The 18086-nt window shown below is 33.5% G+C and overlaps 1 protein-coding gene across 2 annotated transcripts; it reads left to right on the plus strand.

The window, feature by feature from the left end:
• Positions 1-499: 499 nt before the first annotated feature.
• Positions 500-10835, plus strand: LOC145032610 (ubiquitin C-terminal hydrolase 13-like). Of its 2 annotated transcripts, none has more exons than XM_078981480.1 (31): positions 500-653; positions 1012-1081; positions 1230-1377; positions 1496-1653; positions 1812-2077; positions 2158-2376; positions 2994-3102; positions 3172-3287; positions 3449-3547; positions 6391-6500; positions 6633-6707; positions 6800-6878; positions 6969-7115; positions 7201-7401; positions 7482-7604; positions 7693-7770; positions 7867-7955; positions 8034-8142; positions 8220-8288; positions 8371-8484; positions 8584-8639; positions 8714-8891; positions 8980-9081; positions 9155-9226; positions 9295-9360; positions 9457-9522; positions 9618-9701; positions 9789-9905; positions 9989-10063; positions 10145-10231; positions 10339-10835. In XM_078981480.1, the coding sequence occupies exons 1-31, from the start codon at positions 624-626 to the stop codon at positions 10378-10380; spliced, it is 3354 nt and encodes a 1117-aa protein (XP_078837606.1). In that variant the 5' UTR covers positions 500-623; the 3' UTR covers positions 10381-10835. The 2 variants fall into 2 exon arrangements, with proteins under 2 accessions (XP_078837606.1, XP_078837607.1); XM_078981481.1 differs by having other exon boundaries at positions 9792-9905.
• The last annotated feature ends 7251 nt before the right edge of the window (positions 10836-18086 follow it).

Below are 18086 nucleotides of genomic sequence, written 5' to 3' on the forward strand. Positions count from 1 at the left end.
CTGATTACACACTTTTCCATACTCAACATAAACATATATGTCAAGCCAACACAAAGAACTTTCGAGAAATAAGAACGAACGAAACCCTTGATCTGATCTTATGACCTAAAGAATGAAGTTCAGAACCTTCTCTTTCTCTATTTATACCTCGGATACAACCCACGAATATAAACCGACCCAGACTCGATCCAGATTCAACCCGCGTGTCTTCAATACCCTGCATACACTTACCAACCTTACAGAATACATTATTTACACAATATACCCTTCACAACTTTCTTAAAATAAATATGAGATTGTAAAAAGACAATTGAACATTTTCAACAAGTTGAATACTTGTAAATATATACGTATCAAAAAATATATTACATTTTTAACTTATTAATTTTTTTTTCTTAAACAAGTAATCAAATGAAATTCACATTTTTTTAATAGGCTGTGTACCTCATGGATCCCGAAACTACCCTCTCCCTTGTTTCTAAAATCTAAACCCAGCCAAGACCCCCATCCCATTTATATTTATTTTTTTCCTTTCGGCCCACGTTTTCTACAGAGCCCCCTCAAAATTTCCTCCACCTCTCACCGCCGATTCGCTCAGCAATTTCGACCACCAATCTCCGCCGATGACTCTGATGACTCCTCCTCCCATGGATGTAATAACAATCATTCTACAAACTTATATACACGCACACACATAACCCGCTTCTTTCTCACTTATTGACACATATGAACGCGCAACACACACATACGTTTGTATCTGTATCTATATCTACTGTTTTAAGTTTCGCTTGCTTTGTCATACTCACTTAATTGTCTTATCGAGTTGTGATCTCATAAACGATCTTTCTGAAAAATCTTAAACATGATGTTAAGTGGTTTGAATCTGTTATTTTCTTTGTTACGGTTTGGGGAAATTCTTAATTTCTAGGGTTTTGAATTCTGATTGATCCGGAACTTTTTAATAAGTGATGCCAGATCCAATTCGTTTATTTATTGAATTTAATAACGCAGGCAGAGGAGGACGAGATGCTAGTACCACATTCTGATTTCGCTGCCACAGAAGGGCCTCAACCAATGGAAGGTACTGCACACAATGTTATCCATTCGTTACTTTTTTTTTTTTCAGAGTTTCTGTTTGCAATGCTCTCATTAATACATGGAATATGATATAATGAATTGCAATTCTGCTTTTCAAACTTTATTAATGCGAGTCATACCTATTTTTTCAGTTGCACCAGCAGAAGCTGCCAATGCTGTTGAAGCACCAACTGTTGATGATCCACCATCAGCACGATTCACATGGACTATCGAAAATTTTTCGAGGTTGAGTAACAAAAAGTTGTACTCTGATGTTTTCTTTGTCGGAGGTTATAAATGGTATGTTTATCTGTAGCTTTCATCTTCGCTATTTAGTTTCAATTTGTTGCATTGTTAATGTAAGACATGTGGTGATTGGTTTATAAGATTTTGTTCACATTGTGTTTTGCTTGGGCAGGCGAGTGCTCATATTTCCGAAAGGAAACAATGTTGACCATCTTTCAATGTACCTTGATGTTGCCGATTCCTCAACATTGCCATATGGTTGGAGTAGATATGCTCAATTCAGCTTAGCTGTGGTTAATCAAGTTCATAATAAGTTATCGGTTAGAAAAGGTAAATTTTTATTGGATTTTTTCTATGTGAAGCATACCTTCATAGACAAAACTCTTCGAGACTAGATACCCTTATGTTAGTAAAATGCACACGTGAATGATGTCATCTTTTACGCATAATATGGTTTGTGATATTTTGGGCATCTCCTCATTCGACAGATACACAACACCAGTTCAATTCACGAGAAAGTGATTGGGGTTTCACTTCATTTATGCCTCTAAGTGAGCTATATGACCCCACTAGAGGCTATCTTCTCAATGACAAATGTATAGTTGAAGCTGATGTGGCAGTCCGGAAAGTTGTTGATTACTGGTCGCATGATTCAAAGAAGGAGACAGGTTATGTTGGCCTTAAGAATCAAGGTGCTACTTGCTATATGAACTCCCTGTTACAGACATTATACCATATCCCATATTTCAGGAAGGTTGGTGATCTTACTACATCACATAATGCACATTGATATCACTTGAAAGAAAACACTTACATTTTCTTTTCGATAATCAGGCTGTGTATCATATGCCAACAACTGAAAACGATATGCCATCAGGGAGCATTCCTCTGGCTTTGCAGAGTTTATTTTATAAGCTTCAATATAGCGACACAAGTGTCGCCACGAAAGAATTGACAAAGTCTTTTGGATGGGATACATACGACTCTTTTATGCAACACGACGTTCAAGAACTCAATCGAGTTCTCTGTGAGAAGCTTGAAGACAAAATGAAGGTATTATCAAAGTTGAATATTGTTACCTATCAACAATGTTTTAAAACCCGTTTTTTTAGTTGACCCGGTGTGGTGACCGGTTAAACCCGGATTTGAACGTCATATATAATTAAATATAAGTTATCGTTCCTAACAGGTGATCAACAATGCATAACTAAGCAGGAGTCGGTAGTTGACTTTCACAACATTAAATACTATTAATCTATCAACCACAGATCCCTATTTTTCTTGGCCTACTCATCTCACTTGCACTTTACAACTTAACTATGCACCTAATGAATCACAATTAAGTCCGAATCATTTTGTTCATGAATTTCACCTAAGAGGATAAATTTGGCTTTCGAGGTCAGGCATATTGAGCAAATACTTTTGTTTTAAAAAATTTTCAAATGAGGTGGGCAAAACCGGTTTAACTCGGGATTTTAGTGATTTCGGGTCATTGGTTAACCGGGTTTTTAAGAAACCGTCAGGTTTGATTTGAGTCAGAAATAGGCAAAAACGTTCATGATTGACCCGCTCTCTTCACCCAGTCACGTTAACTGGCCGGGTCAATTTGGGTTTTAAAACATTGATCATCAATAATACCCGTACTTATGCACACTTTTTCATTGACACAGGGAACTGTTGTGGAGGGTACAATTCAACAGTTATTTGAAGGACATAATATGAACTATATTGAATGCATAAATGTCGACTACAAATCAACAAGAAAAGAGTCGTATTATGGTAAAAATCTTACTTACGATAATAATTTTCATATAGACATAATTTCTTGCTAATCTATATGTTATGTAGATCTTCAGCTTGATGTTAAAGGTTGCCGTGATGTCTATGCCTCTTTTGACAAGTATGTGGAAGTAGAAAGGCTTGAAGGTGACAACAGATATCATGCTGAACAACATGGGTTACAGGTTGGTGTATTAACTTGACTTATTCAAATTTAATTTTGTTTGTAAAAATTCGAAGTTAAACATTTTATGCTTTTAGGTGACATTTTGTTTGTTTGAATTAAGTTTGATGTATGCTATTATCTTGGTTTTCACATGCGATGCTATGAATATGGTTTTTATAGGATGCAAAGAAGGGCGTATTGTTCATTGATTTCCCCCCTGTTCTTCAACTTCAGTTGAAACGTTTCGAATATGATTTTATGCGGGACACGATGGTGAAGGTTAGTTACTCAACTTATGTTCCTTTCATCTCACCCATTAGACTATAATTGAATCAATTCATTCAACATTCATTGGTTATCAAAAATATATCTTACAGCTATCTTCGATTTACAATCAATCTATCATTTACCGTTAACTCAACCACGTATTCTCGGATGGATTCAGTATGCTTTAGCTCACAAAGTTTCTTCATCACAATGTCTTTAACATTATGTGATTATAATTGTCTATTAAGTCTCCTCTCGAATTCTTCCCAAGTGTTTATGGTGTATAAGTCTATCAGCTGTATTCTGGCATAAATATATGACGTATAAATATAGGACGACTGTATCTACCTTTGACTTGTCATCTTTAACTTTAGTGGCATTGAAGTAACATTCCAAGGACCAAAAAATTAGTCATGTTCTTTAGGGTCGTGTTTACCTCCAGATTTCAACGATTTAAGCGCTTCAATGCGTGACGTCTCCCTTGCATTAGTTTATCCGTAGTAGCGATTATAGAATATAAAACCACATGTCGGTTTCAACCATACCGGTTTAATAGAAAATCGAGTTCAATCGGGCCTTATTCAACCAAAAAAACAACCGGTTCAGTAGTGAGAGGATTGCTCAAATTGGTCCTTAATTTTCTTTTCCTGGCTTAAACAACTTAAATGGAGTAAGCCGGTCTGAATCATGCCTCTAAAAACTTCATGGTGTGGAAGAGTAAAAGAGATATCATCTATTTATGTCAATGTGCGACTCTTTCTTGCTACCAAATGTGCGACTCATTCTTGTTACCAAATGTGCTCCGTCTTCTTTTGTTTATAGTCCATACCTCTCTTTCTCTCTTTTTGTCAAAGACTATAAGGTACGTCTTAAATTTTTCTATACAAATTGTAAATAAAATTTAAAAAGCAGGTGGGTACTAGGACCCCCCCCCCCCCCCCCCCCCCCCCCTCTTCTTCATAACTTCGATTTGCTCCTGCCCCTCTGGCTATTAAGGCCTTGTATAAATTCACATCTCCTTGTAGGGCGTTTACCTTCTAAAGGAACTCCTTCTGTAAGGCATTAATGAGCTCAAGGACTTATTTGATGACACTGATGACCTCTTTCATTCCATCACCGTTTGTCATTTATTGCATATTGATCAATGGTATCCTTCCATTCAAGGATCTCATCAAGGTATATCTTCATCCTTGTTAGCTTATTCGAGAACAAGCTGGCCAAGGTATATACCGAACCGACTGATCCCTTATATTCTTCGATTTGGTGCTCCTCTTTTCCCTTATATTCGTCGATTTGGTCCTCCTCTCTTTGTCCCCACTTTCAACAACTATAAGGATGTTAGTAGCTTCATTTTTCCTTCCATGGCCATAATCTCTGCTCACACAAACCTTAGCTCTATACCACATTTCACGGGATGACTTCTTCGACTAACCAATACCGTGTGCCACCTAGCTCACTTTTAACTAAGTCATGTAATTATGCTCTTTTGATAATAATAAGGATTTCAAAAACAAAATATTATAACAAAGAAGGCTTCTGTTACTACAAAGAGCTTGGTAGTTTACAAAGTTACTCTGTGTGATCTCTTGATGGTTATAAAAAAACTTGATAATTTACAAAGCTACTCTGTGTGATCTTTCGATGGTTTGGAGTGAGTTCCCTTGCTTAATATTGGTAACTTACACTAGGCCTGGCAATCGTGTCGTGTTCGGGTTGGCGGGTCAAAATATGCCAACCTAAACACGACCCATTTAACTATACAGGTCACGGGTTGGCGGGTTTGGAACATAAACCCATATATGACCCACCAACCCATTTATTTATACGGGTTCACAAGTTGGCGGGTTAATGGGTCAGATTTGGGTTCGTGGGTCCAAATTTTAGATATTTAAGTCTTAAACATCCAAATGAAAATTAAAAATATTCATAGAAACATGTTACAGACTTAGACTTATAGGTTACGACTTATAACCTTAGACCATCCACCATGAGTAATAATGTCAAAACAATCAAATGGTCTATGAATAAATTGTATATATTATATAATACTTATTAAATATTAATACTTGATACATAAATACATTTAAAAATATAAATTTTTTTTATTAAGAATATAAACGGGTTGGCGGGTCAACCCGTTTATTTTTTGAGAAACCCATATATGACCCGTTTAATAAACGGGTTGGCGGGTTAGCGGGTTGAAAAACTCAACCCAAACCCATTTATTTCGTGTCGCGTGTCGTGTCGAGAATTGCCAGCCCTAACTTACACTTCTTCTCAGGAAGTTTCTAGACCTCCAAAAATAAATGACTTACATTTCTTCTCGGGTCATTTCATTTCTAGACCTCCATATTATACATGACTATTTTAGAATATTCTTACATCCACTATATCTATGTACAAGGTTTTGTACGATTCAAGACCATTCTTCGACGTCCTAGATTCAATCTAGGATGTTTTTGGGTCTTCCAAAATACTCTAGAATGCTCCATACTCTGCAGGGTCTTCCACTATGTTCTTAACCTTCCTAGGTTTTTCAATTTGTTCAAAAACCTTTGAGATTCTTCCAGGACATTCTAAAACCTTCTAATATCTTCCAGGATGTTCTAAAACCTTCTAATATCTTCCAGGATGTTCTATAATCTCCCAGAGTAGTCTAGTGCATCCTAGATTTGTCCAGAGTCTTTTCGAGCATTTTTGATTGCTCCAGTGTTTTCCATCGAACATTTCTGATTGCTCCGGTGTTTTCCAGAGAGCTTTGTAAACTTCAAGAAGCTCTGTCCGTGACAAGAAGGTCAATTGCTAAACAATCATCTCATTTAGGATTTTCTAAGTAAAAATATTTTTCTATCCAGATAAATGATCGCTATGAATTCCCTTTGCAACTTGATCTTGATAGAGAAAATGGGAAATATTTATCACCCGAGGCAGATAGAAGTGTGCGCAACCTTTACACTCTTCACAGGTACTACCATCTATTTGCATATTTCAATATGTTAATAGAAACAAAATACTCCCATGTCGTTATTCTCTCATGTTTAGTTTCCCCATTTTATGAATGATTTTTGGTCTAACCTTGAACATTATCTTATTGCAGTGTATTGGTTCACAGTGGTGGGGTACATGGTGGACATTATTATGCCTACATCCGACCAACCCTTTCTGATCAATGGTCTGAACTCTAATTCCTTTACTTTTTATTTGTGTACTTTTATTTCTTTTCCATATCCATTCATGGCATTACTGAAGTTAATCTGACTATAGGTTTAAATTCGATGATGAACGTGTAACCAAAGAAGACATGAAGAGGGCATTAGATGAGCAATATGGGGGAGAGGAGGAGGTGATCCGATAGCTAACTTGTTATGATTTATATAAAAGTTGCTATCCTGTTTTTATTAACTTAACTTCTGATTATATTTTTGTGTGACAGTTACCTCAAGCAAATCCTGGGTTCAATAACTCTCCATTTAAATTTACAAAGTATTCAAATGCATATATGCTTGTGTATATACGTGAAAGTGACAAGGAGAAAATAATCTGTAATGTGGATGAGAAGGATATAGCAGAGCACCTACGAGTAATATATTAATCTGTTGATACAAATTCTTTTTATTCCTTTACCAAAATTTCAATAATAAACTTTCTCTCATCATCCTCTTCAGATAAGATTGAAGAAAGAACAAGAAGAAAAGGATCAAAAAAGAAAGGAGAAAGCAGAGGCACATTTATATACGATTATAAAGGTTGCTCGAGATGACGACCTTCGTCGACAGATAGGGAAAGATATATATTTTGATTTGGTGGATCATGACAAAGTTCACAGCTTCCGCATTCAAAAACAAATATCTTTTGCCCTTTTCAAGGTAAGATATCTAGTTATTTATTTATATTTGTAACATATGCAATATCTCTTATCACTTATTCTGTTGGATTTCATTTTCAGGAAGATGTGGCTAAGGAATTAGGTATACCAGTGCAATACCAACGTTTCTGGCTATGGGCAAAACGCCAAAATCACACTTACAGGCCAAATCGTCCATTGACACCTCAAGAAGAAGCTCAGTCTGTATGTAGTTGTTAATCAGTGTGCACATGCTTAATAGTATTGGTATTGTTGGTGTTTGACATGAGAAGTTTATTGTGTTGTTTTTTAGGTTGGACATTTGAGAGAGGTGTCAAATAAGGCTAATAATGCTGAGCTTAAGTTGTTCTTGGAAGTAGAAGTTGGACAGGTATACCTGGTGACAACTTTTTTTTTTTTTTTTTTTTGAACTGTTGGTGGATGATATTGAATTCAAAATCTCAAAATCTTTTTGTTTTCATTGCAGGATTTACGCCCAATTTCTCCACCCGAGAAGACTAAAGAGGAGATTCTACTTTTCTTCAAACTTTATGATCCCTTTAAGGAGGAACTTCGGTATCCACTCTCTCTCTCTCTCTCTCTCTCTCTCTCTCTCTCTCTCTTTCATTAATCTGAAGCTCTATTACATACCAGGTATGTTGGGAGGCTATTTGTGAAAGGCACTGGAAAGCCAATAGAAATACTAGCAAAGCTCAATGAACTGGCTGGATTTGCACCTGATGAAGAAATTGAACTATTCGAGGTTTGTTTCTTATATAAAAATGTAACATTTTTCTGAATCATTTAAGTTGTTGACTTCATATTCTTCCTTACATCCAGGAAATCAAGTTTGAACCCAATGTTATGTGTGAACATATCGACAAGAAGCTAACTTTTCGGGGTAGTCAGGTATCTCTTTTTCAATTGCAATCTTTCTAATATCATCATTACACTTTCTTTCTTTAATCACCATTTTGTGATTGCTTTTCAGCTTGAAGATGGGGACATTGTGTGCTTTCAGAAACCTCTTAAGGATGAACCAATTACAGAAACATATCGCTATCCTGATGTTCCATCTTTTCTTGAGTATGTTCACAATCGTCAGGTACACTATCATATTACATGGGACTCCTCATAAATTCTTTTTTTTTTTTTTTAGATTTTTATTTTGTTGCATTATCTAATAATACTGGAAACTGCATAGGTTGTACGCTTTCGTTCACTGGAGAAGCCAAAGGATGATGAGTTTTCACTAGAATTGTGAGTTCATGTTATGGTGATTGAATTCATGAACCTGATCATTGTTTTTATTGACATGGTTGACTTTTTTTCAGGTCAAAACTTAACAATTATGATGATGTGGTTGAAAGACTTGCTCGACATCTAAACTTAGATGATCCATCTAAAATCAGGCTCACATCTCACAACTGTTACTCTCAGCAGCCTAAACCTCAGCCAATCAAATATCGTGGAGTTGAACACCTCTCAGACATGCTGGCCCACTACAATCAGGTTGCTTATTCATTTTTTTTGACCTCTTAATTTTCTAATAGATAAATCAACTGAAACATATATATATTTGTTGTTGTTGTTGTTGCAGACTTCAGACATTTTGTATTATGAAGTATTGGATATCCCTCTACCAGAATTACAAGGCCTGAAAACTCTGAAAGTTGCATTTCATCATGCTACAAAAGATGAAGTAAGTGCTGAGCTACAACATCTGTCCTTTTAAAACTTTTTTCTGATTTGTTTATTTATAAATAAATTGTTAGGTGGTAATACATACTATTAGATTGCCAAAGCAAAGCACAGTAGGGGATGTAATCAATGATCTTAAGACAAAGGTATCTATCTATCTATCTATCTATCTATTGTTCATACTTCATACTATGATCTAAACTTTTGGAAGCAGGTTGAGCTGTCTAATCCTGATGCAGAGCTTCGATTACTTGAGGTTTTCTACCACAAAATCTACAAGGTATGTCATGTTTCCAAATTCCAAGTTCATTTTGGGTGTATGCAATGCAGCCAAATCATTAAAAACACAATAACATGTTTCCATATATATGCACAGATATTCCCTCTGAATGAAAAAATCGAGAATATTAATGATCAATACTGGACTTTACGTGCTGAGGAGGTATGTTATATTACTGCTCATGTTTGATTTATATGTGATTTTAAATATTTATTTGTTCATTTTGTTGAGGTTATGGGCATGGTTTGTTACTGTAGGTTCCAGAAGAAGAAAAGGAGCTGGGCCCACAGGATCGTCTGATCCATGTGTATCACTTCATGAAAGACACAGCTCAAAACCAGGTCATGGTTTTCAAATTTTCTTGATTTAATAATATACTAAAATAGTAAAATACTAAAGATTTCTTTCATTAATATCTCCACCCACAGCAGGTCCAGAACTTTGGGGAACCCTTCTTCCTGGTGATTCATGAAGGTGAGACATTAGCTGAAGTTAAACTTCGGATACAGAAGAAGTTACAGGTTCCAGATGAGGAGTTTTCCAAGGTATATTATTCACATACATATTCTTTTCTCAAAAAAAAAAAAAAAAACCAATTTCTGATTTTGATTTTCAACCAACCTATCAGTGGAAGTTTGCATTTCTCTCTTTGGGGCGTCCCACATACCTTCAGGACTCGGATATCGTCTCAAGTCGTTTTCAGGTATGTAAAGTTTTCTCTTATTGAGAAAAATGTATTAAGTGTTTGTATGTAATATGTATTGAGAAAAATACATGGTTTCAGAGAAGAGATGTTTATGGTGCTTGGGAACAATATCTTGGATTAGAACACTCTGACAATTCACCCAAGAGGTCGTATGCTGCAAATCAGGTACTTTTACTACTACATCAAAGCCCAATAATAATAATAATAATAATAAACCATGTGACAAAACCGAAGATATAAAATTTGGAATGATTTTTTTTTTTTTTTTGCAGAACCGACACACATTTGAGAAACCGGTTAGAATTTACAATTAAAAGAATGCAAGTAAGTTATTATAAGGTTTGTGAGTGGGGTATGCGACATGAAAAGGCAACAAGAGAATGGAAGAGAGCATATAATGGTAGATGATGTGTAATTCTTTGTGAAAAAAATGCATATATACATGAATATATATATTAATATTATACAAGACAAGTAAGTGCAGTGCATTAGTGCATAGTCTGTTTGATTGTGTAGCGTCCTCCTTTGTTCGGGTGATGATATGTGTAGTTTATTTTAGGTTTATTTAATTAATATTTGTCATCCGAGTGTACCTACACCTACCTCTTAGACAGACATTCAGACAGTGAGAGCATGCATTGAGATTTTTGGTTGGTGGAGTTGTATAGAGGTATAGTTTGTGTTTCCCTTTGCTTCATTCTATCATACGATAACTAGAGATCACATTTCTGTGTAATATGCTTATTTTCTGTTTATTGCATTTACTACATGGTATTCCTAAGTTATATATATATATATATATATATATATATATATATAATTTTTTATTCCTTTGATGTTTTTTCTTTATATTTTTAAAATATCTGACGATCAAAATTGGGGTTTACGCTTTACAGTTTTGTTTTACAACCTATTCTTCCTGTTTTTTCATTTCTGTATGTTTAGTTATTTTACTACTTTGAATGTTTTAAAAAAGGGTATAAAATTTTTAATTAGAAAATATCAGTGATGGTTTAACGGTGACCGTAAGAATCTTATTCCAAAAAAATCAATATATTTAACAAATTTATATCTTAGAGGAAAAATAATGAGATTTTAGGATCATCCAAACAAAAAAGTTTCAAAATTAGCGTAAGAAATAAGAAGACACTAATTTCAAAATTCTTTTTAAAATAATTTAGGAACAATATCAACATTCTAGAACCATTCAAGCGAAAAAAAAAAAAAAGAAATTTACATAATTGTTTCAACTGGTCGTCTCCAACATTTTAAGGGGTTTAGCTATTAAACTTTTAAGTTTAATTCAATTGTTGTAAATAGACCTAACAATGGAATGAGTTTGGAAATCCAAACCGTTTACCAAATATTAAAAACCTTACGTAAACATGGTTTGGTTTTTTGCATCGGTCTTTTAAAATTTCTATTCAAATTAAAAATAAATGATAAACAGTATAAAATATAAATGTATAATTCAAAATTTTATATGAGATAGGCTATAAGTAGGGATGAGCATAGGCGGATACCCGTCTCATTTTGTAAGAACTGGAACTGAAAACGACGATTCCTAGAAAGTTGAAACCTGAACTGGTCTAGACGCTTCTTAAATTTTTGGAACCAGTACCAGAACCGATGGTTCCGGTACCGGGACCAGGTAACCCAGTTACAACAATATTTGTTTATTTTTGTTAGTAAAAACTGCAATTTAGTTCGGTTTAAATGGTATCAATTTGAACCAACAACAGATAAAATCAGATAAATATATTCTAAACCGGTCTAAATAATACTATACACATTTTTTTGAATATTAAACTACAACAAGATGCTTTGGTAATATTAAGGCTTTAAAGAAGATACTTTGTTTATTTTATATTTGCGGATCGTGTACAGAAAAGTGTGTGTTTATATATATATATATATATATATATATATATATATATATATATATATATATATATAAACCGGTTCCGGTGGGTACCCAGCGGATAACGGTTCTGAAAAAATGAGAACCGGAATTGGAACCGCTTAAGACAGTTCTGGTTTCGGAACCGACAGTTTCGAGGCAGTTCCGGTTCCGAAAGCGGGTACCTGGTTACGATGCTCATCCCTAGCTATAAGCTAAACGGATCAATGATGATCTATATTTAACCATTTTAATAAAAGGGTTAGTGGGTATGGAATTATGGATAGTCAACTACTAAATGAGTCAAAAACTATCTTCCAAACCCATATAATTTTTATGGGTTTAGACATATTTCATTGTTGCTCTCTTGGTTAGAATTTTTCTAATTGTATTCGGTGAGTTAATATACTTTCTTTTGCTTCTCATAACACCACTGTAGTAAATTACAACCGGATAATTTTGTCGTATCTGATGTCACGGTGAATGTCATGTCGGCACCATATAGTATACACGTACGTGAACAAATTATGTTATATTGGACGACACAATGGATGTCACGTAGGATTCTATACCAATATATCCAGTTGAAATCATCCAAATGGTTTAATGAGAGCCTAAAGATTTGTTTCTTGGTTTATTGAGTTCAATCAAAAGATAACCTAAAAAGCAAATTGAATACCTTTATTACATCCTTTTCAATATTATGAAAACGTTGAAACAGTTTTTAATGACTTTTGTAAGTATAAGTAATTGTTTGTAATCGTAGCCATTTATATTTAATTCTTCAGTTTGATTGTATAATCCGTTTAGTTTCAAATTTGTACCACTAGTATGGACTATGGACACACAAAGTATACTCTTCCATCTGTCATAGGCCTACCATGAGCAAGTTTACTTTTCATATTGTGTGTAGGATATCCATGGACACGCCAATGCACCCATGACCTATCTAGTATCTACCTTTACCAAGCTTACCTTTCATCTAAAACACTTGCAAATTTGTCTTTTCCTAATACAAATGTCAACACCTATGTAATGTTGTGAATAATATTATTTACCAACTTGGCAACTCAAGACATGTCTCAGTACAAACTCTATAAAATTAGGATGATACCCTCAATTGTTTTAGTAATGCTTACGTTAAGCGTGGGATTTAAAACAGCAGGACATATAAATTTACTTGCAAATCTTAAAATATTATATTATTTATCCATTACATCTTTTAACTATTGGATTCACTTTGAAGGTACTTTGATATTAGTTAACTTATTTGACATTGTAAATGTTCGTTTAATACTATAGACCTAATATAATTATACACAACAACAACAACAGACCTAAGAATCCCATTAAAATAGATAACTAGATAGTAGGTAGATGTTGACAGTCATATCTCCATAAAAAAAAATAACAAACGCGCCACATAAATTATTAGTTTTTGCATATAAAATTCCATCATCTCATAATTACAACAATATAGTGAAATAATATTTTAATAATATCCTAATCTTATCTAGCAATATAATTAATTAGTTTTTTTTTTTTTTTTTTTTTTTTTTTTTTTTTTTTTTTTTTATAAAATTCCATCATCTCAAGAAGAATACTTTATTTTGTAAATAAAATAAGGACAAACGTCTAAATTTCTTTAAACAGGTTCAATAAATTTGAACTCACGTTTTACCACCAAATTCAAAAATTATAATAAAACATAACTTTTGCGAGACAAATATTTATTCTCAAATCCAATTTAAGTATGATTAATTTTCAAACACAACTTGCATTATTATTAAAAGTATCTTAAATAAGTATGAAATTAGAGCCTTGTCATCTTTGCCAAACTTTTCACCAAATTTGGAAACATACCATTTTATGTCACTTGGCTTCACCCCATCAACAAGATGAGATACTGACATTTAAACATCTACAATTAGCCGTGACAGAGAATGTGATTGACAAAATTTTTAAAGTAACCAATACCGTGGGTATTTGGTATATGCTCAAAGAATCTTATTTGAAGATGTCACTTATTGACAAGCTAGATTCTCTATAGTAGATTTTCACTTACAAGCTGAGGGAGGGATCAAGTAGGAAGAATCATTTGGCGGCATTTGATGATTTAGTATGAGATCATTACACCATCTCATGAAAGATTGACATCCTTGGTGAGTAATTGATGATGTAGATGTGTGTATTTAGTGATGATTTACTTGATAGCGGTATGTGTTGGTGATTTTAGTGTTATCAACATATTTTGGTGTAACTATTATTAATAATGATATACGCCGAGTTTCATTTACTAACCGAGTTTGGAGGTGCGGGGTACACATTCTGTGTGATAAATGTGAACTCGGGAATATGGGGGTTCGGGGGCAGCGCCCCTGGGTGCAGGGTTCCAAGGGGCTGCAGCCTCTTGGTGGGCTCTAGGGGTAGCACCCCTATCGGGGTCCAAGGGGAAGACCCCTGACGATGGTTCTGCTGTGACATCACTGTGATGTCAGAATGAGTTATGTCTTATAACCATATATCCAACCACTTTGTTTGGCGCCAAAATTGTATGTAACTACCACCAACTACTTTTTCCTCTTGTATAAGAACATATTGCATGTTCCAGAAAATGGGTTACAACGCCATAATTGCTTGTAACTACCACCAACTACTTTTTCCTCTTGTATAAGAACATATTACATGTTCCAGAAAATGGGTTACAAATTTACTCTCAAAAATCATACTTTTGGTTCTCTGTATCTCCAAAGAACACAAAACAACATGATATATTTTTATATATTTTGAATTTGGAAGAGACCTGATTTCTAAATTGCATTTCTTGGATTATCCCAAATCAGATTTTGTGATACCCATACATAAGGGTCGAAATCATAGATTTTGGAAAGTGATTCCAATCACGATCCCAAAAATTATCCAAGTTAACTGATATTCTAAGACCCTAAAATCTTACCAGTATGAATGGGGTTTGAGCGGCTATGTGGACACATATCAAAATACCACCTCTAAGCAAATTTTGATCTTCATTTTATATGAATGCAGATTCAAAACTTGTCTCAACACTCAACAATACTACAAAATGTTTTTCAAAAGAATTTGAACATAAATCATATATATATATATATATATATATATATATATATATATATATATATATATATATATATTAAAAAATAGTCAAACCAAAATGTTTTATTTTCTTCTAGAAATTGAAATGAAATCGCCAAATCTGAATAAGAAAGCTAAGTATCCGTTTCTAATCGTTTGGCAGGACATAGTTAGTTACTTAGAGGAGTGGAAACGAACTTGGCATTTGAGATATCGATGCATTGGAAATTGGAATTTAGAAGTCGAATCCCACTGACTCCCTCTTACTTGGCACCTAGAATATTAGCTTAACATGCCTATTTCTAAAATAGCATGGTAAAAAAAAAATAGGATTTCAATATATACCCATCAGTGGCGAGTTTATGTTTAAGTATGGTGGGTCAATTGACCCACCTTTTTTTATTTTTGTATAACAATTTATATAAAACTAAAAATTGTGACCTATCTAAAAAAATACAAATGAACCACCTTAATATCTTTGGCAATAAAAAAATATATAAATTAGATTTTTGATGTCCATAAATTTTAATAGCTCAATATCTTTTAATGTATTATCTAATGTGCATAGCCAAATATAATTTACAATAAAAAAAAATTAAATCACAAATCAATCGCTTCACAGCACATTAACCTTCGATCTTCAGTTTTTCATAATTGTCGATCCAATTTGCAACCGCTGGTAAATATATTCTACTTTGTTAACTTTGTAAAAACTAATTAAACTATGTGGAAATTTTATTTCTGATTCCAATTTTCCATGAGCATCAAAAAGTCGACAAAGATCATTATTGTAATTCATGAATTGAATATTCATAATTTAGTTGTAGGTTTAATTGCATTCACGGTTGGGTTTTATTTCTTTTATTTTTCTAATTATTGTTTGTTAATATTTATTCCATAAGCATTAAGGGCAAAGCTATTGATTGTTTGCTAGTACTTCGTGAATTTATTTTTTATTTTTTATTTATTGTTCCATGAATTCACATTAGGTTTTTATTGTTTTAAAATTTCAATTTGAATTAATTATTTGATTTTTGTTTATATCAGAAATCAAAATCAAGAATGACTATAAAAATAATTTGATTTCTTTGCTTAGACAATTCGATCTGATCAAAACTCGTAACTTATATATATATATATATATATATATATATATATATATATATATATATATATATATATATATATATATATATATATATATATATATATATCAGCTTCATTTAAATAGTGAACTATGTGATTTTACGTTCTAGACTCGCCACTGATACCCATAATAACAACTCCTAATCATGGGCTAGTAGACATTTAGAGTTTCGAGATAGTAGTCCAGATTACCCCTGACCCATGGGCCAAACTGCATAATGCTTTGACACAACCAATTGAGAATTTAGGAAATTATCAGAAGAATTTTGGACAACTCAAAATTGCCACAGGTTATAGTCATTTGTCGGCTTCTTAAAACAATCATGTTTTTGAATATTATGAATCATACCAAATTCACCACTTATTAGACCATCCACATCAATACAAGACTACTGATCTTTTAATTTTACCACATTATTTTTTACAGTTACCACTTACACCGATGCAATACCAATGCTCTTTCAAAATGGAACTCATTAATACATCGACAACTAATTTATATATATATATATATATATATATATATAATAGATTATAATTACCATATAATATATATGCGTGTGTGTGGTATAACATAATACACATAAACTGCAAATCATAATTCATAAAGCAAAGAATGGTCCCATTTTTTTTTAGAATGACATAAATTATAATAAACTTGCAAGAAGTTAGAAAAAAAATTACATGACAGTCGTAGCTGAAGCGGGATAATGAAGCCAAGCAGTCAAACCTAACTTAGCTTTACTACATATATTAGAGACCCAAAAGAAAGCCTTATTTACGACATTATCAAATAATAAATACTTTTTAGGAGCCATTCCAAAGATGCTGTAATTTCAAAAATTTCAAATGCACCAAAACATAGTCAAAACAACTACATCAAAGACCTTTCTTTGTCCTCCCCTCAGATTCACCACATCAGAACAGGAAAGTAAAGACTGCACATAAATCTGATTTGGAAGACGTAGACCCCACAAATTAGCAATACGACTCCAACTATCCATAATATCATAACATCTGAAAAAGATGATTAATAGTCAACACTGAACGAGAACAAATCGGACACATGATCGTCGCCACCGTAATACCTTTGGAAGATAATCTCTCTCCAGGGGGAATACTATGAAGCTGCAACCTCCAAATTAAAATATTAAGTTTAATAGGAACCAAATTATTCCATCTAGTGACCATATCACCTAAAGTAATCAAACTACTATCCAGATAAGAACAAGCTGAAGAAACCGAAAATATATCAGAGGTATTTGGAGACCACCCCAATCTGTCTGGGATTGCAGAAAGTTGAACACCCTGCATTAGATGTAGAAAAGAATCCCACTAGGTCTGCTCAATACCTCCCCTGGGAAACCGTCTAAAATTATGAAAATTCCAGTCAAATGAAATACAATCTTTGACTGTAGAAGTACAATGGTTATCCAAAGCGAAAACCCTATGAAAAGAAACACCAAGTGGAAGATCTCCCATCGAAACAAGAATAGTCCCACTTTATTATGGTTGCAAGACTTTCTACAAAAACTTAGCAAGTATGGTTTTCAAACACTTTACATGTGGCTTTTGCAATATAATTGAAAGCATTGCTATGGATACTATTAGTCACTTTGTTTCCACATGAAGTGATTCTTAACTTAAACGACCACTTGGTATGGCCACCTGAAGTAGCGGCCAAATAGCCATTTTCTAATGAGTTTACTTTAAATGTCAAAATTAGGTCATTCGTTGGGCACTTTCTTCCTACTTTATCTCTAATGATTTCTTTAAATATAAAGGTTTTGTTTGCTTCATTTTGGTTATTTTGTAAGTGATTTGTAACCTCCATTTGATTGTTAATTAATAATGCAAGGCGGA

This window comes from Lactuca saligna, chromosome 2 (genome assembly GCF_052625555.1).
Source record: "Lactuca saligna cultivar CGN05327 chromosome 2, ASM5262555v1, whole genome shotgun sequence".
NCBI lineage: Eukaryota > Viridiplantae > Streptophyta > Magnoliopsida > Asterales > Asteraceae > Lactuca > Lactuca saligna.

What these genes read in the sequence shown, in the direction of transcription:
- LOC145032610 (XM_078981480.1), top strand. Translation starts at nt 624, where the DNA reads ATGACTCTGATGACTCCTCCTCCCATGGAT. An exon ending in TTTGTCGGAGGTTATAAATG is followed by an intron (nt 1,378 to 1,495) that starts GTATGTTTATCT and finishes TTGCTTGGGCAG; the next exon opens with GCGAGTGCTCATATTTCCGA. An exon ending in AATATGGGGGAGAGGAGGAG is followed by an intron (nt 6,879 to 6,968) that starts GTGATCCGATAG and finishes TTTGTGTGACAG; the next exon opens with TTACCTCAAGCAAATCCTGG.